General features: G+C 44.0%; 4 protein-coding genes across 8 annotated transcripts in view; 1 reads left to right on the top strand and 3 right to left on the bottom strand.

Moving 5' to 3' along the window:
• Positions 1-520: 520 nt before the first annotated feature.
• ATPsyngamma (ATP synthase, gamma subunit) lies at positions 521-2,279 on the bottom strand. Its single transcript, XM_075669523.1, has 2 exons — positions 1,804-2,279; positions 521-1,166 (listed from the first exon to the last, which is right to left on the bottom strand). Exons 1-2 carry the CDS (start codon positions 2,197-2,199, stop codon positions 681-683), a joined length of 882 nt encoding a protein of 293 aa, XP_075525638.1. The 5' UTR covers positions 2,200-2,279; the 3' UTR covers positions 521-680.
• A 1,874-nt stretch (positions 2,280-4,153) lies between these two features.
• Positions 4,154-10,074, bottom strand: LOC142557572 (replication termination factor 2). The gene is made up of 8 exons (XM_075669524.1): positions 9,891-10,074; positions 9,638-9,732; positions 9,406-9,490; positions 8,561-8,697; positions 7,698-7,776; positions 6,569-6,682; positions 5,513-5,609; positions 4,154-4,470 (listed from the first exon to the last, which is right to left on the bottom strand). Exons 1-8 carry the CDS (start codon positions 9,957-9,959, stop codon positions 4,268-4,270), a joined length of 879 nt encoding a protein of 292 aa, XP_075525639.1. The 5' UTR covers positions 9,960-10,074; the 3' UTR covers positions 4,154-4,267.
• Positions 10,075-10,292: 218 nt separating this feature from the next.
• The window catches only part of Eb1 (microtubule-associated protein RP/EB family member 1), a 37,116-nt gene continuing 20,457 nt past the window's right edge, over positions 10,293-26,951 (top strand). Inside the window, exons 1-9 of one of the 5 annotated variants that reach the window (XM_075669521.1) lie at positions 10,293-10,526; positions 10,615-10,851; positions 10,945-11,029; positions 11,293-11,446; positions 12,389-12,434; positions 12,531-12,590; positions 14,025-14,096; positions 15,126-15,220; positions 24,694-24,854. In XM_075669521.1, the coding sequence (XP_075525636.1) occupies positions 10,431-10,526; positions 10,615-10,851; positions 10,945-11,029; positions 11,293-11,446; positions 12,389-12,434; positions 12,531-12,590; positions 14,025-14,096; positions 15,126-15,220; positions 24,694-24,712 (864 nt within the window). In that variant the 5' untranslated portion in view covers positions 10,293-10,430 and the 3' untranslated portion in view covers positions 24,713-24,854. Of the gene's footprint in view, positions 10,527-10,614; positions 10,852-10,944; positions 11,030-11,292; positions 11,447-12,388; positions 12,462-12,530; positions 12,591-14,024; positions 14,097-15,125; positions 15,221-18,989; positions 19,122-20,506; positions 20,915-24,693; positions 24,861-26,951 lie in introns of those variants that run through there. The other 4 variants (XM_075669520.1, XM_075669518.1, XM_075669522.1 and 1 more) reach the window with 4 other exon arrangements.
• On the bottom strand, positions 15,242-18,859 carry LOC142557566 (tRNA wybutosine-synthesizing protein 4-like). The gene is made up of 2 exons (XM_075669510.1): positions 17,057-18,859; positions 15,242-15,613 (listed from the first exon to the last, which is right to left on the bottom strand). The coding sequence occupies exons 1-2, from the start codon at positions 18,718-18,720 to the stop codon at positions 15,295-15,297; spliced, it is 1,983 nt and encodes a 660-aa protein (XP_075525625.1). The 5' UTR covers positions 18,721-18,859; the 3' UTR covers positions 15,242-15,294.

Here is a 26,951-nt window from a genome sequence, read left to right on the forward strand (position 1 = left end):
AAATCCTAGGTACTGCTGCACTGTGGGCGTAGTTACTATGGACAAAGGAAAAATATAAGGGAACACCATGTGACGTTTCTGAAGCCTAGTCATTAAAAAACAAAGGAAAGGCTTCTGGGAAATAGGTGTCTGCCATGTTATAGGCACGCGCTAATTTCTAGCTGCCAGGCATGGGGCAAGTCAAGCAAAGTGTGGGTGGCAAGGGCTGACCATGATGAGGGAATTGCTAAGGGCTACTACGAACAAAACAAAGCCTTGGAATGGCCAGCAACAATGCAGAGCCTATTTCCCAAAGAGTCAACGCGCAGGTAGGCCCTGGAAGGAGGGCCAGTGTCAGAGTAGGCAGCGCTGCCAAGGCTATGTGCTTAATGTCATGCTTAGTCCTTTTTCATGGTAGTTACTTTGCAATAGATTATGATGATGTAGACGAGTCTTCTATAACCAAATGTCTGCATCAACCACAGAGCACCGAATGCAGTAGTTGATCATCTCAAGGTGAGGGTTGGAAGATGGGCAGTACAACAGTTTAATTTTTTGTATTTTCCTATTCTGTACTGAACAAGATTACAGCCTCTCCTGAAAAACAAAATGGCGGCAGTAGCATGTTTTCCGTGGCATCCTCAGCGGATACACCATTAGTCTCCCAAGGGAAGGGAGAGAGGCTGGCAGTGTGGTAGCGTCTACAAGGCGGCTGCACCGGAGATGATTTCGATCAGCTCCTTGGTGATGACCGCTTGCCTGGTCCTGTTGAAGGTCAATGTGAGCTTGTCGATCATTTCGCCGGCATTCTTGGTTGCGCCGTCCATGGCAGTCATCCGCGCGCTCTGTTCGCTGCACGAGTTCTCCTTCATCACATAGTAAATGAGGCTGGCCAGTGAATACTCTTGGTAGCATTTGAGAACGTCGGCATCTAGACTGTCGTACAATGTGATCTTTTCACTGCCAGACACAGTATCGAGGCTGAAGACTGGAATGTCGGTTGTCGTGTACGACACCACCGACTTGAAGCGGTTATACAGCAGGATCCCCTTGTCAAACTCGTATTCACAGCCGAGGATGGCATTGGCCACTTTCACAGCATCATCAAAGATGGGCGGCTTCTTGCCAAAGTCCGAGAAGCTCAGAAGGATGTTGTCGCTGTAGAGCCGTTGAAGAATGGCCCGTACCTGGATGAGTGGCAAAGAGCATATTAGATGTTAAGATGGCTAGCCTCAAAGCGCAATCACCCAATAACCGGGCCCTGCTTTAAGAGCTGAGCACGCTAACCTTAATTCCACGTCATATTACGACAGAAAATGATACATCGCAAATTTAAACGTTCAGTGGTACGGCTTCAAATGACGCCGGCACTTGTAGTAATATGGAGGGGAAAAAAAACGGAAATGCACATGACTTCAGAGCGTCAGCCTAAACTGCTTTGTTTACCGGCTAGTAGAATTAGCCGCAGGCAAGGAGACTGCTGTTACTGGACCTGCAAGTCCACGAGATTTCCACCTTACACATGCGGCGGTATGCACGTTGGATAAAGCGCAGGCAAACTGCTACAAAGAGAATTAAAGTGCGAATGCAGCTAGAAAAGAAAAATTGATGGACAAGTGCACCTCACGTAACTCGAGAAACATTCAAGAAGACCGCCAGATGTTCCCTCTTCCGACGGTTTATGTCCCCAAGTCAGCCAAATTGTCGCGTTGCAACGCCCTCATATGAAGGCAATGTCCTCCCAGACAATAAAATAAAATGTATATTCTCCGAAGCAGGCCACGTAGGATTTACGCACACGCCCGAACGTTAAAACTTGCAAACCTTATCGCCGACGCAGATGATGCGAGCGTTCTCGTGCAGTTGGGGATCCTCATGCATCATGGTTCGGATGCGTTTGGCGACGCTCGAATGGATAGCGCCGCAGAGGCCACGGTCCGACGAGATGGCGATGATCAACGTCTTCTGTTTTCCCTCCGGCGGCTTGATCTCGGCCGCCTCGTAGAAGGCCTGCGCCCCTTCGCCGTACGGTCGGACCTGCTTGAGGTCACGCTCGGCACGGGCGTACTTGGCCGCGGACACCATCTTCATACTTTGTGTGATCTTCTGGATGTTCTTGACGGACTTCAAACGCATCCGGATGTCTTTGAGGGTTGCCATGTTACGGGCCTGGGTGCAGGCCGGCGCGAAAGCGCCCACTTTCTGCAGCGCTGAGAACATGTCGAGCCCAAGGGGAAATGTTACTCGTCGGACAAAATGTCGACCTCCACCTTGCTCTCGCCGCCGGAAGTGCAGAAGGAAAGTGCGCGTTGCCGGAAGCACGTGACTTATAGCTTCCTAATAAATTATTAAATGCCTGCTCCAATGACAAAGTTACCAGTGCTGTCAAAGCCAAAATATTGCTTAGAGGGCGCCACTTTCTCACTAATTGGCCAGAGTTTATGGGACACGATTAGGGCAACGCCAACTTTCAGCGCATGCAGTGCTTATCAGATTTGCTTATTAAGTTGCATGCGAAACTGCATAAACTGTAGTTATTATAAGCATTGCTTTAGGAAAAGAAAAAGACGGAGATATGGGGACAGAACGTATGCTATACGAAGATGCTATGATACAAAGCAACGAAATAGCTGCGACCATGGCTGCGACCACATGCGCGCCGGTAAAGCTGTCCATGCTCTAGCAAAGACACCTATAATGAATGAGAATGTAGTGCCCTGTGGCGGTACTACATACGTGCCGCTGCGGTATGCTGTGTGCATAGAGTTAGTAGGCTGTGTGCCACGCATTTCGAATCAACTGGCCAAGCATTGCTGACGTTCAGGAGGCTATGCGTAATTTGAGCTAAAGATGGCATAACAGTAAAGCAGAGCCTGGCTGGCTTCAATGCAATAAACAAATATGTTAGACTGGAGCATTTACGTTTTATTTATTGCCTCTAAAGCGAGCATATACTCTTGTTGTTGTTGTTGCGATTCGCTTCTGGTTTCAGTTTCGGTTACCGAGTGCTCCTTGAGCAGAACCTATGGCTGTGCCACTTTCATACGGGTGTCACACGGCGCAGTTTTGGTCGCGATGAAGCCCGATCCGGATCGGGCATGATCGCGATCGGAAGTGGTCGTGTGACATCGGTATTACACGCTTATTTCTTGGCACTGAATTAGCAAAACATTATGGAAGGCTACCGAATTCTCGAGATATTAAAAAAAAAGTTTTTTTTTCTCGACTTTCCCGAGCTTTGGCGTGACTCGCCGCTTTTCGGTTTTACGCCTGATATGTACGCGGGCGAGGCTCCAGGAACGACACTGTAGTGCGATTGAGCACATCTCTGTCATGCATAACCAAACAATAAATTTATATAATATGTCGGCTCGTGTGTATCTCGAAAGCACTCAGACATTTTAATGGAGCAGTGCAAGATATTAAATAGCCTACGTAGCACAAAGCTTTGATAAACAATGTAGTGCCAGTAAGTGCACCTCCGTTACTGTGTGATAAAATAGGTGATGCCAAAAATCTGACGCCTACAACATATTTCCGGCTTCTACTATCGCATCAGCGGCATGCAGCCTTCAAAATCTGCATCTATTTTTCCAAAAGGTGCCACAACTGGGGCATAGATTTGGGCCACCACTTATACAAAGCATGATGAAACCAGCAGTTATGTTGGCTTATAGGTATCTCTAAAGCACAGTCCTCTCAATAGAACAGCGAATGATAATCAACAGCTGTGTGTGCCCATGCTAGGCCAATCCTCCTTCATCAATGGACATGAGGCAGTGTGTCACAGAGTGTATGGAATCCTCAAATGTCTTTACTGATATGTCATACTTCTCTGTACATATACCTCTCGTCACCATTCTACCTTCCACAACCACCATAAGTCACCTTCATCCACGTGACATCGCTGTATCTTGCGCTATGCATCTGCCTGGTCTGGTGTTTGCATTTCGGCATAGCTTGTGAATGGTGCAATGGGAAAATTCCGGTTGCTTTGCATAATTTTTTTTAAATTTTAAGTGGCACGCCATTAAAACTTACCATGGCGAAGAATGTTAGGGGTCTTAACACTAATTAGGGAGCTGCGTGAAATCTTAATAGTCCAAAGGACACACTGCAATTCTATCTTCCCTTGTTTAAGAAAAATTAATAATACAGAAACAAGTCGAGAACATGTACTTTGAAAAAAGGAAGTGCTGACTTTTTCTCTTTTATTAATCACTGCATGCTTCCACATATCTTTTGAAGACGTGCTGTCCGTTCACCACTGCAAAATATGTACACTTGGTCAGTAGAACAAGGGGTTGTGTGTAACCCAGTGTGGCTTTGGTTGATTGAGAGCCTTAGGATGGGAGGTGAACAAAGACTTGAAAGCCTCGCTCGTGTTCGGGTCCTTGGCGATGCTGTACCCGTGGCGTGCTTTTTCTGGAAGAATCATTTTTGTTGCAGCGCCAACTTCAGATTTCGAAGTGCCGCTAGTAGATGCACCACCTGGAATGGGTGTAGAAGTCACCAGGAAAAGAAAATGTTAGAAAGGAATTGGCTGCACTCTATGTCACCAATTCCGTACAGTACAGTGAAAGCTATGTATTGTGTCAGCCAAAAAGAAGAGAGAACCAAAAGAAGGGCTCTTCTAAATTATGCCTCCGACTGCCCTCTGCACAACGCCAACTCGATGGAAGCTTCACAGAAGGATTAAAAGTGCACAGTGGTTGACCCCTGCTCCCTTATTCTGGAACCTACATTACAGTATTACATCTTAGTACACTAATCTTTACACAAATTCTATTGTTGTTACTTTGTGTTTTATTATTTTTGTTATTACACTAATCTCAAAACAGTTTCTATTGCTGCTTTTTGTATTATGTCTGCTATTTTCAATCTGCCCACCTGCTTGGACCCAAGGGTCTGCAGTATGTAATAATTAAGATAAATAGATAAACATGTTGCCGGCTCTCATTACTAATTGCCTAGCATGAGTCCTAGCATTCACTGCACTGGATGTAGTATAGAGATATGAATATACTAAGTGGAATTTTTGTATCATTACAAATGAGAGTCATATTATGATTATAGCAAAACCATTTCATGTGAGGGCTAGTAATGTTAGCTGTGCTGCTTATAAATGCATTGAATTAGCGGAATGAGAACTAACAGTAACTGTCTCAAAGTAACAGCGAAACAGATCTCACTTTTTGTTTGACTTCAAGCATGACACCAAAACAGTGCATTAGAAAACCAAGCGCAGTGTTTTTCGGCGATCACTTTTGGGGGTACTATCACTTTCGCATGACCTGGCACCAGACATGTTGACAAACGTGTGCAACAGCGTTCCTTGCACTGTGCCAAGACAGCATGTTTGGATGCCGTCACTCATATGCACTGATGTGCGTGGTGCCGAGTCATGTGACACCTTGCAAAAGTGATGGCATCACCGAAAGCGATAAACCAAGTACATAGCGCTAGTACATTATTAAACCTGGAGACTTAAACATTGCATTAAGTAAAATGTGAGGTCATCAACAGTTCATACCGTTCACAGCTGTAGAATTCTTTTCGCTACTTCCAGTCTCTATTTTAGCCTTCTTCTTCCCATCTTCCACAGTGTCTGTTGCCCGCTTCTTAGACTTCTGCAAACATGAGGCAGGCACAGAATTACAGCAAATGTACCTGCTAGCATACAACTTCACAAATAGCTCAAATTTGAATTCTTACAGAAAGTCGGTAAGCATTTTTCTTAATTAGCTGGAGCTCTCATAGGAAACAGAAACATGATAATGTTATGATATTAATAATAATAGTAATAATGTTTTTGTGTCCCATAAAAATACACGACACGGGAGACTTGCAGTAAAAGCTGTCACCAATGACCGCTTGACAGAGCCGTAGGCCCCCCATACACGGGGCAGTTACGTAACGACAAAGAAGGCATATAATACATGGTCACGTTTGAAATCACACTTCCCGAGCATACAATGTAACGTACACAAATTGTGATGGAATAAGGCAAGATGGAAATACAAATTAGTTCACTCATGTAATAAAACAACACAATCAACGACGGAGGAGTCACAAAAGAAACAAAAATGCAGTTTCACTTATCTGTAAGAAATAACAGTAATACATATACAATGACGGTAAAGAGAAACAAAACAGATAAAGCACACATTGTAAATTGAAAGAAGGGAAGACAGAACCATTCCCTCACCATTTACACTGTTAGGGATAACGCGGAAACGAAAAACTTGGTTTGCAGAAACGAAAAGTTAACAAAGTTAACGGCCTAGAATTTATTAAAGTGCTGTCGAAGTTCTTTGAATGTTATATCTTCAAGTTTACTGTGTTCATTATTTAATCTATTAAGTAACCTGGGTAAATTGTGCTGTAGTGTCTGCAGACCATACATTGTTTTACAAGTTCTCACTTTCCAGGGCATAGTGTTACATGTCAGGTGGGCAGAAATGTTTTGGGTGCACTATATATAATGCTTTTTAAATGAAAAAAGGTGAAAAAAAAAAAGAAACAAAGAAAAAAAGCATCCATTCTTGAAGCGATTTACTCTGACCTGCTAACTTGAAATGCAACTCACCTTCTCAGCTTTTGCCTTTGCACGACGCAGCTCCATCCGTGCTGACAATAGAGCAATGTCATCATCGGATCCGTTTAGAATAACAATGTCATCTTCCTCGAAAGGCTTTCCACACTGAATGAAAATAAGTGAAAGAAAAAGAAGAAAAGCTTTTAACTCAGAGCCTTCTATAGCAGTGCATACAAGTGGAACCCTGCACTGCAAGATATAAGATGCCATGTAACAGGTCAAAAAAAGTGAAGGTGTATGGTAGATGCGAGATCAGGTTCAGAAAACAGGGCCATACTATGTATCAATTTATTTCATTTTCAATTATTGCCCTACATAATTTGCTGGCATGAAGTCAAACTTCCATTTTCGCTGTCAGCCATACTCTCTGCGATGTGTGATAAGAAACAAATAACCAAATAAAAATGACCTTAATGTGGCCCCAGGCTCCATGTCTGTAATAATTTCTAGATGTGACATGGTATTTCATTTTCTGAAATAGGTGCCCAGTCACACATGCAAAATTTTAATGCTGATAATGGGACAGCAAGTCCTAAACACACACACACATGCACACACACACGCACACACATATTCAATGACACCTAAGCACACCTTATGAGTTGTGAATGAGAAGGTATCAATGTCCTATTGCACATCATGGAGTGGTCCTTCGAGTTATGAGCTTTTTGTGGGCAAGCAAGCACGTTGAGACACTTGGCACTTTTGATTTGGCCTGACTGAGGTGCAGTTATAATGCAGGCGAGAGCCCTAATGTTCAATTGAACGCTGCGAGTAACGAACTACAGCGGTATGTGCTGCCTGAACCAGCAAGCAGCAGCAGCATGCGGTGCCAACACCTCATGCCACCTACACGGCAATGCCCTCTCCCCTGATGCAACACCTGGTGCACTAGTGCAGCAGCAGGCGTCCACTTTTGTCCGCTCTGCTCCATCAAGGCGCACTCGTGCCATGGCGTCACAGCTAATGGGAACTCCATCAAGGCGCACTCGTAATGTGAGGTCGCAGCCAATGGGAATTCAGGTGCGATTTCGTTGCAACAGACGCTGGCTTTTTCGCTCAATGAGCCATCTGACGCCTTCACATCAATATAGACAAGTGGTAATTGAACTTTGATTACCTTATGGCACACTTCAGATTTCACTTCCTTGAGGGCACGTTCTGACAGCACACAGCCACACTGTCGGAGGTAGCAAAATCTGCAACAACCACAACAGTGTCCACAAAGCCAGTTTTGAAACCACAACACACACAACAGGAAGGCACCATCAATTATGAATGTGAAACCGTGCACTAGAGTTGAGCAGTGATTTCTGCGACTGTGGATTATGTTACAAGAAGCGTAGGCATGACGCCTTTAAGATAGTATTTTGGAAAACCTTCAGACCTGATGCACCAGCAGTATGAAGATAATGGTAAAAAAAAGGCCTTCGAAGAGTACTGAGAAAAATTCTGCAGCTCACTTTTTTTTCCCCTCTATTAGGTAGCTGCCAATTTTGAAATTACAGTATCAGGCCTGAATTCCTTGAGCATGCCACAGTTAACTATACAATCTTTTTCCCGCGGTCAATCTAAAATGCTCGCCAAGTGCAGCATGGCTTCATGCTGGAAGCAGGACCGCTTGTGACATCGCAGTGTCTGCAGTGCAAGCAAGCATGGCCTTAAGGATCTGCTTCTGCTACTCCAAAGAAGCAGCCAGCCAGAGCTTCGATATGGACATCACTTATTGTAGTGCCAGAGTTAATGTTACTAATTTTTGTAGAAAACTGATAAAATCCTGCATATGTGGCAGGTGTATTACAAGGCAACAGAAGAATGCGAGTTAGCTCGAAGTTTTTCTACGTCTACTGGTTTAGGATTGCTCAAGGAATGTGAGTCATTGAGAGTGGTGGCAAGGCAGTGGCCGATGACGTGAAACAAATATTCAGATCACCTCAAACTGCAACAGCACTAAGAAAGGTCAAACCCGCAGCCACAACTTACTTGTACTTTCCATTCATTTCAAGGCCAACCACTGGGCAGATGAACCTGGATGCTCTCAGGTCTACATACTCATCACCCTTGTCAGCATCACGCCGCTTGTAGCCAGGGTTCTCGGTGGGCTTCAGCTCCACTACGTCCTACGAGATAATGTCACAATTACTTTTTTGTTTCTTTTGCGTGTGATGTGGAAGTGACACATTATAATAGACTCAACAAAAGTTTGCCTTTTTAGAGCTCACGATAATGAAGGATTCAATTTGCCGTCACTGGCTCTGTATTCGAGTGAAGCCAACGCTTTAATGTCTACTCATGGCCCACCTCATATTAGCAAGAAAGTGGTACCGTCATATCCAATAAGAAACAGAGCCAGCGACCTCTATTCGTCATCAACACATATGGCGCCTGTGTTTTTCCTGTGGCACCTAAAACGCCTGCCCTGCGTTAAATTGGACTAGGAACAAACTTACTTACTTACTTACTGTGGCACTGAGAAATGGGAAGATTCTGTAGAGCTTAATTGTGTCGCTCAATGCTCATTGTTGCGACGGGAGGTGATATTACTCACTCGTAACATTGTAATGTGTTCGTTCAAGAAAGGCAATGTAAGAGGCAAAACCAGATAGGCGATCACGGGACAAAATCGTACTTTTATCACGCGACGTAACGTTCGAGATATCAACAGTGCAAACTTAGACGAAGGAACGCCATACAAAGCGCTGTAATGGTAATACGTTGACGACAGTTCGAATTGGAAGATCACGGGAGATCCCGAGATCGGGCAAATAAAATTTATACCAGTAATGGTAGTAATAAAAGCTTCTTGCGTATCAGAAAAATAAACGAACCTTCATTGATCGAATGTGCATGGCGGCCTCGCAAGACGCGTCCTTGTTGAGAAGGTGTTCGATGACAGCTTCCTTGTTGTACAATCTGAAAGAAGCGAACACAGCAATTACATACCACGAGTGGAAATAGAGAACCCGAGGTTTCATGCATGAAGTTCAGACGTGCTAATGAGGTTAGTGCGCTACTCCATATCGACAATCGACGACACAATTGACGAAAACTGACAATTACCTGCCGAGTTCGCAGGATACGATGGGCAGTCTGAGTTCTTCCTGCGTGATTGCGCAGTGTTTCCACTTGGCCACGGCCTCGGCATCTTTGTCTTTCTGAAATTTCACACACAAGAAAACGATGAGACAGGTTCAGTTCGGATGACAAAAGCTCGCTAGGCGCTATCTCTACTGTGTGCTGCCTGGAGTCTGTTGAAAGGCTCATGATATGCAATGCCTGAAGGGGGTGCATAAATTAAGGCAGATTTGCGTACCTGTTCGGGCTTCTGCTTGGTTCTGACGAGCTCGTCGCGACGTGGGATTGTGCCACCGTCGCATCCCATCGCGCTTAAACTGTGCAAATCCTGGTACACAAAACTGGAACGATCGTAACTTCACCGATTTGCCGATCACCGATGACCAAACACCAGACATAAAACGCAACAAGAAAACGGAAGTCAAGCTTGCAGCCGTCTGGGCACGTGACGTAAAGCTTCCGGCCACTGCTAGATTGTATTGCACCGCTAACCCAATAACGTTCCGTTTTCTCATATTACAAGATCGTTTAACGTCAAAGAAAACGCATCGTTTGCATTGTGAAAGCGTATGATGTACTACTAATAAACAAATAAGTAAACATTACCAATAAAAAATCACGTGATTTGTTTTAGTTTGGTTGGCGGTAGAATTTAGTCTGAACATTCCATGTGCCTGTGAGCCTTGTGAGCGTTTATGGCGTGTACTGCGTGTACGCAAGCGGCAAATTGCACGACAGATTCGGCAGCGTTCGTGGTTCTTCTTTTGCGTCATTCGCGATGGAATTTGCATTCGACGACGATGTTTTCGACTCTCCAAGGATCAGAGGTGGCGAGCCTGGAACTTCGTACAACGCCAAGATCTGTGTAAGTGAGGTGAGCGTCAACCGGTAGAGCACTTTGGAAAGTGTCATAATTCGTTATGTTTGGAACGTTGACCGAAAATAACGAAGTATCCTTTCAGTGGTTTCTCACCGCCACTAATGACGACCACGAAGAAAAGATGATGCTGGAAAAGTACAAGGGAGATTATCATTATGCGAGAAACGACTTTCGCAACGCGTTTGAGGACTACGAGCGTTGCTTGGATCTTGCGCCGAAGTCCGCTGCCTCCGTGAAACGGGACTGCCTCGAAGGAATGTCCAGGTGCTGCTTGAAACTCGGCCGAAACGACGAAGCATTGAAGTACGCCGATACGTTGGTATGCCACTTTCTAGTCTCATGTGCGTATCGAAGTTCACCTCACTAAACCAACTCTCATTGTTGTGGTTTTCTTGCTTTTCTGCTTAAACAGGAAGCACTAGCGACGAACAGTGATCACAGGGTCGCAGTGTGGATGCTACAATCTGAGATATACAACCACATGAAAAGCGCAACTGGTAAGAATTACACTAGTAAACAAAGACAAAGAAGGGGTGACTCAGCTGTAATGCTCCAACAAGGGGACTTGACTGATACATTTCTCGTTCAACCTCTGTTGATCACTTTGTTTCTATGTTCCTGTAAAATTTTGACTAGTAAAAGAGCGTTGCTTGTCTATAGAGAATTTGGTCTGCCCATTCACACTACCATGTCTGTTCCTGCATTCTTGCTCAGTTCAGCAAGGCCACCTGAACGATGACCTCATTCTTTTGCATTCTAGAGGAGAGCGCAGCCCTCTGCAGGTGCCTCCTGGTTCGACCTTGGACGTCTGATCTTTGGTACAAGCTTTCAGTGTGCTGTTTAAGCCAGCTTGAAACTCGGACAGACGTTGGTAACCTGCCTCTCAAGGCTGGGGCATGCCTGCTGAAGGCGAGGTAATGTGACACATCTTTCTGCACCTCTTGCTAACCTCTTTGTTGTCACTGTCTAGACGATGCAAGACGACGATTATGAGAAGTAGCATTCCAAGACACGGACATGTTGTTGACGCTCCTTGTTGTGCGCTTGCAAGTAGGCTGGACACAGTGTGGAGTGAAGTTGGTGTGTTAGCAAAATCAAATAGACGTGTCCTACTGAAAAAGGTACCCATCTAAGAATTACCTACTACATTGAAAGTTAGCCCACCTCAAAGTTTCACTCAATTTAGGTGGGCTATCTCTTGGGATTTTATGGTGAGTAGTTGTCATACGTAACATACTGATAAGTACTTGTCAGCATAAGTACTTATTGTCATCTCTTTTCACAGCCTCCCTCCTTGCTGGATGGCTTGACAGACGAGCATGTATAATAAAAAGACATAATGCACATGCAATAACTAAAACTATGATCAGTTAAGTCTAATAATGTACTATGTTCAAACCAATATATGGTTTCAGTGTATTTAGAATTTTATTCAGTTCAGGCTGCCTGGCTTTGCAGTGAAGCTAGAAACAAGTAATTAAAGGGAATTCAAAGTGCCTGAACAGTAAAAGTATGCCCGCATTTGTGTGTGTTTGTATGTATGCAGAGATGAAGCCACTGAACTAGTTCCCTAGAATGCAGTCAGTTTGTGGACATATCTGTTCCTGTACCTGTACTGGTCATATATCCATTGAACATGGCTGGGTCTGTTTAATATTTTATGCAACTTTAGATTATTTAACCAAAGTTTGTTGTCTCATGGAGATAGCAGATTTGTGTCTTAGCATGCCATTTCCTACGTGTGTTGCCTTGCATTTTCATAACTGATAACAGCAAGAAAGCGAAATATTAAAAAGATGAGTAAATACCAAGTAGCTCTTGTGCTGAGAATACCTGGAATTTTTCTTTACTTGCAGATTGCTGTACCAAGGGGCACTGTCAGGGAATCAGTCCTTTGCAAAAGTACGCAACCTCAAAATGCTTTCTGAGGTATAGTGTTTATTTGCAGCTGCTGTTTTTTTATTTGGCACTTGTAATGATGTTGGGTTCTCATTGCAGGTTGAACAGCTGATCTCAAGCCTAGAACTTCCAGAAGACTTCACAACGCAGGCTCTGAATGTGAGTTTAACTAGCCTGTTATAGCAGAAACAAAATGCTATTGCTCAAACAATGTTCACATAGATCAAACGAATTGTGTTGAGACAATTCTCAATCTTAATACACTATCATACATGTTTCAACACAAGATTGCCACTGTTCCCATGGCAGAGTAAATGACAACTGTGGTTGCAGGTGCTTTATTTTGACAAGTGCGCATCTGCCGTCTCTCTCAAGTTCTTTGTTAAAGTTTATGAATTTGGGTGTGTTTTATGGTTTTACGAACGTTGCATCAGTATCTGTGAAAAATTAATTCTGTTTGTGAAAAAGTTTCGCTTGTCGGTCTCCAATGCTTTCGTTGGAAGTATTGTGATAGTCAAAATATGTAAAAGGGGTAATTGTTTCAGGCAAGTTTATACAGACAAGTTCCAGAAACAGATGAATTCAACAAAGAGCAAAGTTGCTGAAAAAGTCACTGAGATCTATAAACAATGTCTTGCTTTTCATTCCTTGCTGTCTCAAGTTTGTGACTGCTTCTGTGCGATGCCTAAAGGAAAATCATTAGTTAAGTGTATATGAATACCTTATAAGGTGGGTGCTTGGGGCAAGCAAATGTGTGCTATCACACACACACCACACCCCCTTACTTGATGTTGTGTCTGTAGGATGTTACAAATTGTAATGTTCACAGATTGACACCTATGCAAGTGGCAGGTTTCCCGATTTTTCATTATGTCTTGCTTATGCAAAAGAACGGCACTGCTCAATTCTGACAGTGAAAGCAATGCACTAGAGTTTCTTTTTGTCAAGAGAAGAAGACGGTGATAGTCTTCTCATCACTTCTGCTACTGAAAGTGATGATTCAGAAAACAAAGACAAGATTGACTTGGCCCAACAGTGATGCAGTGTTTTTACACTTAAAACTTGAAGCAAATTGGTTGAAAAAAGCTTCAGAAGGGTTTTTGATCGCGTGAAGTTCGACAATAAGTCATAAAAAGAAAAACACAAGGTAACCTTTGCTCAAAATAATAAACACTTACGTGGTTAGGCAACATGTAAAGAATTACTGACGTCATGGTACTCATAGGAGCCGAGCTCACACTTTGCTGGAGTGATGAAACAGGTCTGTAAAATAATGTTTATTGGGTGCAACACTTCAGAGCCACACGAGTTTTATTTCAAAGCTACTGTCTGGATGTGAGGGATGCCATAGTGAAGCACTCCTGCTTGATGCCGACTGCCTATGAATCAATTAACGTACTCTGAAATCTAAGTACATGACCATTCTTACATTTTGTCCTGGCCGGATGCAACTACTGTGGCTGGGATTCAATTCCATCACTTAAAAATTTCTCTGTATAAATATTCAGAGTGCAACCACTTTATAAGTTCTTGCTTCCAATAACCTGTTTCCTTTGACTGTTTAATTTTTTTTTTTCTCATCCCCCCTCTCAGGAGTTTGAAAAAGACAGTGATACCGTAAATGGGGCTGAAAGTGATGAGGAAGCAGAGTCACTTTTGTTACTGGTAAGGATTTGGCGAAGCTTTAAAGCTGTTTTTTTACTGTTGCATGAAACTTGGTAGAACTTGTTTCTTAGTAGCCGAGCGTCTACAGGGTTAGATTTGCTAGTGACGTTTAGCAGATAAAGCGAGCAAGAAAAGGTATGCACAATTGATGGCTTATAACTACCGCACATGCTGACACAGGTCCTGACGCAATTCTCATTTGTAACTAGGCAAAACCAGCAGTAACCAGTGAAGAGTCAGCTCTATAAGCTGAGAACTTGACAATTGAATTTAGTATAATGAAGTTGCGACATGGACATACCTACATTATATCAGATATTCATTATAAACATATATTATTTACAATGATATCTGAGAATTGTTTAGTTTGTTATATCCGATAATTCGTTATATCAGTGTTGGTCATATTAAGGTTCAACTAGACAAGTTCAGCTGACTGGATACTTTCTCCTGGGAACTTGCAGCTGCCTGATGCACACAACTATGACTCAGCCAGTGCTTACCTGTTTAATCTCTTACCAACTTATCCACGAGAACAATGTGAAACATTGTCTGCAAAACTGAAAGCATCAAGCAGCATGATACTTCAAACCAAAAACCAGTAGAGACAGGTCTAAGTTCAACTACAACTTATAGGGAACATTACGTTGGCCCAGCATTGCAAGCGGCTTTGAAAACTCGCCTGCAATGAGTCCAGGTCATCTGAATGCCCTCGTGATATCAAATGAAGAAAAAATGACAAATGGCTACACATATTAGTACATGATATTGCATAACTTGCTTTAACAGATATTCTATACCTTGCTATAACTAACTATGCTTTGTACACCAAACCGAGAAGATGATGCATGTAGGAAGGACAGTGTGTATATTTACAGCCATGTTTGATGAGTGATTCAGAGACAGAAGTCGTTGATGGAAAGCTGGCAGTGAGAAAGCAAGTTTCAACCAATGTTTAATGACCAATGAATGCTCTGAAGGACTTTGATATGACTGACGTTACAGCTAATAGATGTGCTTGCCTTTCAGGGCATGAAAGCTGCAGATGTGATGTCAACGTTTGAGGAGCGTTGGCTTTCTTCGATTCTACAGTACAAGCCTGACAGCAAAAGTCCTAATGAGCAGTAAGTCATGGCAGAGCGAACGTCACCTGTACATTATTTACTGTGCGCCTCTACAAAATAAAGTCACATACACTTCACATCTCACACTCCAATAGTCTTCTGAAGTCAATCGATGCAACGTGGTGGTTGAAGTGCGTCCCGAATGAAAAGCAGTTTCCTCCGCCGCCCACAATGAGGATTCTCGAGCTTTTGTCCGAATCTTCGATAAGTACGCTGCTGTGGCCAAAGGTCATAAAGGGGCGTTCTGGGTTTTGTTCTGGCAGTGACACTTCCCTGCACGCCGTAGAAACCAAATCTACGATCGCTAGTCCGCAGGGTGCACCGCTCCTGCCACTCACTCCGCCGATGAGCACAACGGTGGTCAGGCCTATGAGGTGCGCAGTGTGGCCGAACCTGCAACAACCAATGATGCCAAGTTATCAAAAATAACCAACAGGTTAAAGGAGCATTCAAACTTTATTTTGAAGTTGTGTAAAACATAGCGCATGCTTCTTGCACAAAATAGGATAACATTTAGCAAGTATAAATGTTGGTAAACACTTATAAAATATTTTGATTCTATATTATAGTTGATCACAAAGTTCTCTGCCTGGCCTGTTCGACATTACTGTGACATTATGCAGCTTAGGAAATGTGCAGGCAAAAAATGGGTTTGGTTGAAGTAGGATAGGGTAATTGGAGACACCTGGAGGAACCCTCTGTCTGGCAGTGGACTTTGGAAGGGATGATGAGTATGTGTTTAATTTGCCACGTCCTTACCTTGCCAAACATGAAAGTTATGGGCAGTTCTGAATTCTGGCAGTCAACCATGTGACCATTTTCAATAACCTTTCCAGCTGCTGCACAAGCTTTAAGTTCACTGTTGCTTACTGGAATTAAGCATGTGCCACTTGTTTTGGCCCAAGATGCAGAATTAGAATTTAAGTAAGCTTCCTGCTGAGAATTTTCTGATTGGTTTTCAATTGTAATGTAACTGATACATGTACATTTGAATGGTACTGAAGAGAACAAAAGAACAGCGTTCTATGACTCAATGTGTAAGTGAGTATGATGGATGGAAGGAAGTGGGTGTGGCCAAGATTTCATGCAGGCATATAAAGCACATGCCACGAATGAACTGGCAGGAGTATCTCATACATGCTTTCCAGTCTTCTTTTTCTGTCAGTCTTACATTTAGTGACAGCTTCTTACATGCTGGTATGTGTGCATACATTCATAGAGCTTCATTTCAGAAACTGGTGTTTTCAGCAACTACATTGTACAAGGATTGCTCTTTACATCCATGTCGGTCATTTTTTGTTCATATCTTCTTTCTATCTTTCATTAAGTGACCAACAAATAGTAGGATATAATTTACTGATGTGGTCTAACATCTTTAAGCAACACCTGCACTCCAGATTAGTTTCGACTACCTTGGGTTTGTTTAACATGCGCAAAAATCTGAGCATATGAAAGTGTATTGTCACTCAGTGGCTACTTCAAAGTACAACCAATACAGCTGGGAATTCAGTACATGACCTTGTGCAGGGCAGCAGAATGCCACAGCCACAAAGACACTATGCTAGATACATAATGACGTCTGTGCACAAGAAGCAAGCAAAATGAATGCCACAGCTTGCCTGGACGCAACAGAGAGACAGCTTTTATAAAGGAAAAAGAAAAAAGGCAAGTCTGTAGGTGTTCATGGTATGGAAAGACAGGTGTACAAACACAGACACAAGTAAGAAGAGAAGGACAACACAGACGCCAGCTAGTCAGTGTTTGTGTCGTCCTTTTCATTGTCCTTGTGTCCGTATTTTGCATAGCTGCCCCTTCATGACATGAGCAAGACCGTACCTAGGTAGAAGGCCGTCCACAGGAATTTCTCTCCATGTTAGTGTGGCGATATCAAAGCTGTACACACAGTTGAGAGGTTTCTCGCTACTTGATAAGCCACACGTCACAATCATGGAGTACTGATCGGCTGTGGAAACCGCGGCATGACTGTGTCGCGACACAGGCCACACTACACCTTCAGGCACTTTGCTCCATGAACATTCTGCGACATCTAGGACGTAAGTGTCGCTCAAAGCAGCATCACGCGGTGTCCGCCCACCAAACAGGACCACTTTCTCACGGCCTTCTGCACTTCTCAGCTTTGCCAAGGTATGCCTCCATCTTGCTGGGGGCGTAAAGGCAAAATGCGACTTCTCGGCAACGTACGATCCACTGGAGGGGGTCATGACGATGTCAGTGTCACACGCTCGAAGCGGTGACGTCCGGCCGCCATTTACCAGAAAGCAGCCGTTGTCGAGGCATAACATTGCAAAATGCTGTCTACCTTCTAAGCGCGCGCTGATCAATTCTGACTGGAAGGTTGTGGGGTCTGTCAGGACAGGCTCGAAGACGCGCGAGTGTTTCCCGCCGTTTTCAGCAAAGCCGCCGGCTGTGATCACTCTGCCGTCCGTCGTCAGAGCAGACGAGTGGCCAAATCTGCGCAGGCTCGAATCCGCGCTGTGCAAAGTCCAGTCTACTCGCCCGAGCTGTAGGGTTGAGTTTCCAGGCACACAAGCGACGCCGCGCTGGGCGAAGCCGGTTGTGAGAAAAGCCTCGAAGGCGCTTCCTTTTCTGGACACGGCGAAGGCGTAGTGGGCGCATTTCTCGAGCCACTCCTCGAATTCGTCGAAAGGCTCGAGACCCTGGAACCGCAGCGCTTCCTTCGCGTCCAGCGCGGCGACGAACTCTGCCAAGCTGACGCAGTCGCACGCTTCGTAGCCGCGCGCCAAGTACCTGCTCCTTAATGAGGCCACGGTTGGATAGTCGCGCGGCGATTTCAACGGCGAGCCGAGTGATTCGAAGTGTTTCAGCATGACGATTCCGAAGGCGTCGTGCGGCTCCACTTGTTCGTAAACTGCCAGGGCCACGTCTTCGAATGTGCTCGACGTCCACTGGACGAGCCTGTCGGAATGCTTCGTGTCCAGGTACGATAGCACGCACTCCGCGAACACGAGTGTTGGCACGCGGAAGTCGAGGCCAACGGCTCGCAGCGCAGACTCCAGGCGGCCGAGGTCGCGGATGTCCTGACCCAGGAGGCAGTACTGCGGCTGGTGCCCTGAAGTCACTGCAGCGTTGACTAGCGAACGGAGCTCAGTAGAACTCTCGATGATATCTTTCTTGTTGGCGACGACCAACGGGAGGTCCACTTCGAAGTAACGACAATCGACGGGCAATGTACCGGCTGCTTTCAGTCTGAAAAAGCTCGCGTCATAGCCGGCGCCGAGGGACAGGACTTGGCACCTATGGTTCCTGAAGGCACCGCAGAAATCTTTGAAGAGCTGAGACATGGACTTGGCTCGAACGTAGTAGCCGCGATTGATGAGAGGCGATCTCCGAGCGCATTTGGCGACGAAAAGTCTAGTAAAGTCGTCCCTCACGTATCCCTTGGAAGCCATGGAGCACTTACTAACGATGCTACTGTCATTGGTTCTCTGCACCGATCTTTGTTTGTCTTTCTTTGTCATTTCTGTCCTTACAAAAGTCGACGTGGTGGAGCGCAGGAAGCACACACAGGTTTAAAAAGTTGGCTACAGTAAGCACCTTCACATCAATCCGCGCATCCAATGGGCGCCGCCATACTTGATTGTTGTGCCGCATAAAATAATTATTTATTCAAACTTAGGAAATTAAACGAGTATTTTAGTTTAATGTCCTAAGCCACATAATTTAATGGTAATATTAATAAGTTTGTAAGATTGGAAACCAATTAGAATAAACAGTGCCTTATAAACAGTACGGGCATTGGTACGGGACTCGTGCACCTCCTCCATAGCGCAAGCGGTCTGCGCAAGTGCTAGCGGCGGGTGTGGATTCGTTTGCCTTGCGCGTTTGGTCTACCTCGCTTCTCGTTCCGTCGCGTGAATTGGTGAGTTTTCCGTTATTTATTAACGAAAGGCCTTACGCGTTCCCTAGCATGCGTTGTGCGTGACGGCTTGACGTCTTCAGGATGATTGCCGTAGCGGTATCCATTCACAGACCGGCGTGTAGGCTTAGGTAGCGGGACACTGGTAGCCCCGGAGCTGTCATAGCTCGGTCTCTCTATTTAAAAAAGCGCCGTAAACCGGCAACGCTGTCGTTTTTGACGTATATTGTGCTCACGGGAGTACGAAGCTAAGTTGTTTAAATGTATAGTTTCGCTCTGTCACGCAGTGTGTTGGCAAGTTGAGCAGGTGCAAGGATTGCACGCCTGTCAAGTCGATTGACCTGGACGTTAGATACCCCTCTCCATGCCTGGAGGCGGGCAGCCCAAAGTTTTGACTTTCTGAGGACGACGCACGCGTTCGTAGAGGCTAGCGTGAGCCTTTGCACGGTTCCCTTACATTTGCGTCGTGCGGAAACGGGCGCGCGTTTGAAGTGCTGACACTTCAAACGTCGCTCGCACCGGTCCACCGTCTGCGGCCTACCTGCCCTTGCGTCGTTGACTTCCGGTACGACCTGTCCGTACCACTGTCAGAAACAAAAGTTGGCGGTCATTTGGCAGTTTCTTGTTTCGTTCGTTTTCCGCAGTGAGCCGGGGAAGCGTGGGACAGTCGGGATTCTGCTGTTGAAGTCTCCGCGTTCCTGGTTCTGTGTGGTGTCGCAGTGTTGGGCCAACAGACCGTTAAATCCCGGTCGTCTCTGTTCGCGGTCATCTCTGTTGCTACCTGTGAGAAACTGATCTTTCGGCGCTTGAGTTTACCGTCGTTCGCACCGCGTTTAATTACGCTGCAGGGTGCTCGCCCTCGTTACTCTATCGTGCCTCGTTTCCTCACTCGTTTAAACTGGTGCTTTTCGTGACGTCATGACGGTGATATATTCTCTCACGACCGTTTAGGCCGCCTGCTTATAAATATCTCGCTTTAATTGTGGCGTCAACGGCACTCTCCGAAGTCGCGATTATCCAACCGGCGCAGCTGAAATGGCGTCTTTCTTAATGTGTACCCGATCGCTATATAAGGCGGTTCGAGTCCCGTTGTGCGATCATTTGCATATCCTCGTACGCGTCAGCGCGCGCGCCGTCTGCTTGGCCGCGTGCCCACGAGAAGTTGCGTTGGCTAGCGGTCTCGATTTTTTTCTTTCGCAGTTGTACGCGTACGGCTGTGCGTTTTTTGTTTCTTTCCGCCGCGTTTCAGACCTTTGCATTCTCTCGTTACAGCGGAAGAAGGCGCCTCCTTTGTCGTCTGTTTTTCGAACTGCGCTAAAGTCGCACCTGTCGATTTAATCCGTAGCTCGCTCCAGTTGTGAAACAAGTCGGCTTACTCCTTACGGAATGGCGCATCGCTCAGTGAAGCGACGTTAATTCCTTTGCGCGTTGATTTAAGCGGCCGACGCCTCTTGAATATTGATGCCGAACTGTCGTAACGCGTCGGTGTCTGCTTGACTGGAACGAGGCGGATCGAAGTGCTGTCCTTGTTGGAAGTGTCGGGTCGAGGTGCGCGAAACGGCCTCCTTCAAAAGCCAGGTGTTTTTGCAGTCGGAGCAATCCCGGTGATTCATTTTTCAAGACGCTCGTGGCGATGGCGTCGTGACATTCCCACTACAGATCGCGTACTTGCTCGAAGCATAACCGGCTGGTGGCAATTAAGCGGGAATCAAAAAACCTGAAAAAAATTGAGTCACCAGGCTGTCTTTGGTGTGTTGAAGAACTGAGATGGTCACAAAAGGCAGGTGCTGGCAATAGTAAGTTGCAGGAGCCTGGTTGGCTTAATAGCATTCCCTTAAATAACTGGCATAATTTTGCAACTTGCAGGTGACTCTGGTTGTATCTCAGCTAGCTTTGTTTTGTGTAGTACTTGTGCAGAGAATCAGTGTGAGTTGACACATGGCATCATATTGAATTGTGATAGCACTTGGTATCAAGATAAGTGTCACTGCAAGTAGGTGATAAGGCCCCAAATATTTAGCCTCTTATTACTGCAGTTCGGTATATTGTACCTTTAGTACATCATGATTCAGCATATGGTTTGTACTTTTTTTTTCTACTCGTGTCGCACATACCAGTAGTTCAGGCAGCTAGGAGCAGCATGTCACTGGCATAATGGCGAACTTTGACTTGTTGTCATCCATTTTATCATTGTGCATTAGGACCTGCATGCTGTTATCGTGCTGTGGCATTGTGTGTCAGGTTGCTTGTTGCTGCTGCTGGAGAACGCTTGTCCCACTTGAAGCTTGACTCAAGCATCTTTGTAGGTGCAGAAAACATTTAGATCTCTTTCAGTTATGCTGGCCCAAGTTCCCGATTGACATGTTTCAGGAATTTCTTTTGATATTCTTCCGTTGTTCATTGTATTTTGTACTTATCAAATGGTGTGCAATGCTTCATTTTGACAGCAGTTGAATGTTTATTTCTTTGTCAGCCTTAATGGGCATTTGGCAGGACGACTGAAAGGTATTTCAAAATAAGTACAATACATAAATGGCATGCACAGTATGAATACTGAATGAGGCATCCCAAAGTAAGAAACTGTTGACCTCTTAACAAAAAATAAATGGGTAGGAGTTGAAGTAAGGCACAGAGTAGCAGCTAACATAAGATAATTATCGTAAAGGAAAAGAAAGCTTGTAAGATTGTTATGCAGTAGTCCTTCCTGAGTATAGCTAATTTGGGTATTACAAATTATTGCATATAAATATGTAAATATAAAACATTTACCACTGACGGTAGCATGTAACATATGTTACATGTATATGTTGTGAATTTCCGATGCAACGAACTGATTGGCATGTTTGATGCAACTTCTTTATATCAAGGTAATCATGACTGTACTATATTTGATAACATAAGGATTCAGTGCTAGCTCTGCCCACAAAACCACACTGCACCTTCCCTTCGTACCTCTGTGCCCTAAACATAGTTAACGAGAGATACTGATATTGAAAGGTGCTTGTCTCTGCATTGACATCACATAAACAACTGAATAGAATTGGCTGGTGCATCTATATGAATTCTTTTGAGTTGGACAGTGGTGTAATTGCAACTGCAGTCTTACGTTGTCACAGACTATAGCAATCCAGAAACTGCTCATTCAAGCATAAAGTGACATGTTTGTGGAACAACAAAGCAATAAAGAAAAACCATTTAATCCTGTTAACTGTGTGGTTCTAGTTAAGATAATGAAGAGAATTGCTACATTAGATGGATAAAGTATTTCTTAAACTAAATTTCTATGTTGCAGTAAGAGGTTTATTACTAGAATAGAAAATGAAGGCCAAGCTTTAAATTGTATGTTAAAATTTCGTGCCAGAACCTTCGTGCTGGCGTATGAATGTTGATGTTGCAGATCTAAAGTATTTGCTCGTGTTTAAGTCATTGTGACGCAATAAATTCTTAGAAGGTGCTAATTTCAGTTTCTGGCTTTTTAGAATACCATGTAGTTCATTTGTACTTTAAAAGAATTTAACTAGATCCAAGCTGGTGCGAAAACTTTGAGGAAGCCATTTGCATCTTTTCCTTTTCCCACTTGCCAAGCCTCTTTTATGGATAAAGTGGCTTTGGTATTGTGAAAGGGCAACTTGCTAATACAGTATATTATTCTCTTAAGTGTCCTTTTAACGCTACAAAATTCTGTTGTGTAGGTGCAGCATGTTTTATTTCTGCCTCAGACACGCTATCCTTTTCAATGAGCCTGGCACCACTGTCTTGAGAGATGTGGCCTTGCAGATTAGTCAGCGGCATCAAAAGGGCCTGAATGCATGGCGGGAGCGAGGAGGGTGCACTACTTTCGGAGCTAGATTGCGTGGGTGTCAACAGAGTGGGTGCCATCGCTGTGGTCGAGGAGGGAGGGCCTCTTTCCGGGTCGGGAGGGGACACTGTGTCATGTGGGATGTGGCGTCGGCTTGTCTACAGTTTTGCTTGGGCTTGTGCGTGTTCGTCGAGAGACCAAAGACAAAGAGCAAACAGTGTCTTGTGTGTGCTTGCTTGCATTTCGTGACTAACGGCATGTGCTGCTTGCTCTGTGTGTGTGGTCATTGTACTGGCAGTTTGTGTCCCATCTAAGGGAATGCTTGGCACTTTGAACGTGTCCTGCTTTCAGGTTCAGTTTAAAAGGCACTGAAAGAGTACAGACATCAAATTTAACTTTCTTTTTTGGGTGGTATGCCTTAACTTTTCGAACCATAAAATTATACTGGCGTGTCTCGAAGGGCCCTAAATATAATAAACCAATACTTGTTTCTACAGACCAGTTTCAGTTTTGATAAACAAGAGGTAGATGTTTCATGACATTTATGTACATTGGCTCGTAAGCTGCCTTGAACAGTTGTCTTATTGCAAGCTCTGATTTACCTGCCCCTACAGGATTTAAATGAAGGAACAGTGGGAGAGATCAGTTGGTTTTTGCCTCGAGTCTCTCCCAAAAGATGGTCACATCAACTTTCATTCCTTTTTCTCCGATGAAATAAATCCCATTGTATATATATTTTTCTGCAAACAGTACTCAAAATGTGCAGATCCTGTTTTTATGCATCGGACACACAGGTACACTAGAAATAAAGGGACAAGGTTGCTTGAAATGCTGAAGGACATCACGTAGCCAAGTTGAGGTGCGAACGATAGGCATCTATGCAACTAGTTTTGCAGTCTATTTATGAATCGGTACGTCCATTTCAGAACTCATGTAATGACCCAGATGTCATTTGCATTTTAGTTGTACAAGCATTTCATACTTTGATAACTCAGTGTCTACAGCCTTTGTTTTAACCTGGGTTTGTTATTTAAGGGCGAGCAGAAAAAGGGGCGGAAAATCGTGAAGTGTTTGTGTGCTTAGATTGTGATGTGCATTAAAAAGCATGATGAGTCGAGCTTCATTTACAGCACTGCGCTATGGTATTTCTTGTTCCTCATATGCAGTAATAAATTTTAAAATGTGGTCAGATGATTTAATCTATACCCATCTTGGCTAAGAGCTACCATAATGACTTGGTGGCGAATGAAGTTGCATGCTTGACGTTCGTCATGACATCTGCATTTTGAGCAGGAATGTAAAAGCTTTTTTACTAGTCCATTGTAATGAGCCCCGGGTAGTCGAGAGTAATGTAAAGCTTTTTCACAATTGCAAATATGTTACCTCTACGTATAATATGCTATTTCTTTTTTTTTTGTCTGTGTGTATTCTCCTAACAGTTGTTTTATTACTAGTGATTGATATAGTTTTCTTCTTTGTTTTAATTGTGTGTATCTACGTAACTGTATTAGGTTGTATCGCTAATAACTAGATATGCACTCGACTTTGTAGCTGTTGCTACATATGACTATGGGCCTACACTAGCCTTTGGCTACTGGCCCAACAGTTCTTTTGTACTAATTATTGTCAATGAAAAATAAACAGAATTGAAATTGAAATAACCATAGTACAGCTCTAGGTCACCAAGTGCCACCAGATATTGTGGGAGAGGTGTGGGCGGTTGAGAATAAAGACCCCCTGGAGATGTCACAGTTGGCTGTGCTTGCTGACCTGCAGATTACCAGGGCAAGCCTAAGGCGTCACCATGGGAGAGCAGGGCCCACTCTGCGTCAACGTGCATGCCACAAATGCCACCACAGAAAACCTGAGTCGCCATGACATGCTGAACTGGGTGAACGATTGCCTCCGGACAAATTACACGAAAATTGAGGAGCTCTGTTCAGGTGAGAGCGAAGGGGGCACGTGCATGTTGAACTTTCAACCTCTGGTCTTTTGTGGTTTTGCTGTTAGGGACTACATATCTGTAAACTTTCCCGAATTTGTCGTAAAGCTTACCAATTAGGGCTTGTTCAATATTGCTAATGTTGCATCAAGTTTCATGAAAAATTGTTTGCAAAAAATCTTGTACAGGTTTTAAAAGTACGGGCTGAGAAAGCCTTAATCCAAACTGAACACTTAAGCGAGAAAAAGCCCTATTTTGACATGCTCTGTGCTTGTCGAAATATGCGGGTGAATCAGTGTTTGCCACTATTTTTTTTTAGCCAAATTACGGCAGTAAAAGCAAAGTCATGTCCATTCCCAGCAGTGGACCTTTTTTAGCACTGGCCAGGCCTTATCAGCTGGTAGCTCCGCAGCACGGCACGGCTGTCAGTTGTTCAAGGTGACGGTTGTGCTTCACACATCCATGGAATACGAGCAACGAAGTGCGCTGCATATTCTATGGAGCAGGGGACAAACGCCCATCGAAAGCCTCATGGAAATGCAGCCCACATATGGGGAAAGGTGTCTCGCTTTGAGAAGTGTGAGGTGGTGGTGTTGCAAGTTTGCAAAAGGCTGTGAAGCCAAGACAACAACCCGACGATGGTTCCATAGTCAGCTGGACAAATTCTACCAGAGGGGCATTTCAAATTTAGTGCTGTGATGGGACAGATGGTCTTAACTGGTGTGGGGACTATGAAAAAGTGTAAGGCACATAGAATAGTATGTATATTTGTAATTACCTGTATGTGCCTTATTTTTGGCCAGTAAGAAATAGGGGCAAAGACTTTGGTTTGCCCTCGTAAAAACGTGTAATTTCCTCACATCTGACAAAAAAGCATGGTGGTCACCAGCTCCAAATTGGAAAACGGTGTACTGCACATCTGTTAAGTCACCCACTAAGAATCTCGCATAGCTACGCCTGTTCAGGTGCAGAAATTAGTTAAAACCTCTCTGTTAGGGACTACATATCTGTAAACTTTCCCAAATTTGTTGTAAAGCTTACCAATTAGGGCTTGTTCAATATTGCTAATCTTGCATCAAGTTTCATGAAAAATTGTTTGCAAAAAATCTTGTACAGGTTTTAAAAGTACGGGGTGAGAAAGATTGCAGAAGGAAATGCACGCAAGAAATTGCTACATTATCTGCACTGCTCATTTGTAGCAATACTGAGCACTAAACAGAGTGGCACTGGGTTTGAGCAAGTTTATTCGAGCAGCTTCCTGAAACGGGCTAAATTGGCAAAAGCATGGTTGCTGAAAGTCAGTCTTAAAATGCTGCATTGCTTCTAAGTCTCTGCTGTACCTAGCTTGCCGATCCTTGTGTGCTGCATCTAAACATATATTTGTAAAGTGTGTGTATTCTATAAAAGGTGTGTGCTCTTGCCTCTCTTTGGCATGTCTTCAAGTACTTGTGCAAATTTTCTTAGTTCACAGGTTGTGTAGGTGTGCAACTGTTTCATGGGCTGCCATAAGATTTTGGATATTAAGCCTGCCAGTCCTGAATTCGTACAGTCCAAAAATGTACTGATGTTATGGCATGTTCATTTTAGTTCGTAACGAGCCCAAAAATTTCACCTAGTGGTATCAAACATTGTGAAACTAAGTTTGGATGTTCTGACTTTACGTAAAAGGATCTCTTTTCTTTTAGCTAAAAAATATGTTGCTTTTGCTAGGAGTTGAAAAAGTGGTCACTTAGATTTATCTCGCATATGCACATGTGGAAATGCATGCTAAAAAAAATGATGTTATGGCATGTTCATTTTAGTTCGTAACGAGCCCAAAAATTTCACCTAGTGGTATCAAACATTGTGAAACTAAGTTTGGATGTTCTGACTTTACGTAAAAGGATCTCTTTTCTTTTAGCTAAAAAATATGTTGCTTTTGCTAGGAGTTGAAAAAGTGGTCACTTAGATTTATCTCGCATATGCACATGTGGAAATGCATGCTAAAAAAAAAAAAAATAGACGATGTTCTGACTTGTCATTGTTTTATTCAAAGCAGACAATTTAATTGTTTCATTCCATCGTAGTTGTACATGTTTCAGTGACTCTATAA

Source organism: Dermacentor variabilis, chromosome 9 (assembly GCF_050947875.1).
Source record: "Dermacentor variabilis isolate Ectoservices chromosome 9, ASM5094787v1, whole genome shotgun sequence".
NCBI lineage: Eukaryota > Metazoa > Arthropoda > Arachnida > Ixodida > Ixodidae > Dermacentor > Dermacentor variabilis.

Coding starts and splice junctions, on each gene's coding strand:
- ATPsyngamma (XM_075669523.1), bottom strand. CDS start 2,199: ATGTTCTCAGCGCTGCAGAAAGTGGGCGCTTTCGCGCCGGCCTGCACC. Junction 1,167..1,803: donor TCATCTGCGTCGGCGATAAG/GTTTGCAAGTTT, acceptor CCACTCATCCAG/GTACGGGCCATTCTTCAACG.
- LOC142557572 (XM_075669524.1), bottom strand. CDS start 9,959: ATGGGATGCGACGGTGGCACAATCCCACGTCGCGACGAGCTCGTCAGA. Junction 8,698..9,405: donor TGCACATTCGATCAATGAAG/GTTCGTTTATTT, acceptor ATTATCTCGTAG/GACGTAGTGGAGCTGAAGCC. Junction 4,471..5,512: donor GAATTCTACAGCTGTGAACG/GTATGAACTGTT, acceptor CACCCATTCCAG/GTGGTGCATCTACTAGCGGC.
- LOC142557566 (XM_075669510.1), bottom strand. CDS start 18,720: ATGACAAAGAAAGACAAACAAAGATCGGTGCAGAGAACCAATGACAGT. Junction 15,614..17,056: donor GTGGACGGCCTTCTACCTAG/GTACGGTCTTGC, acceptor TGGTTGTTGCAG/GTTCGGCCACACTGCGCACC.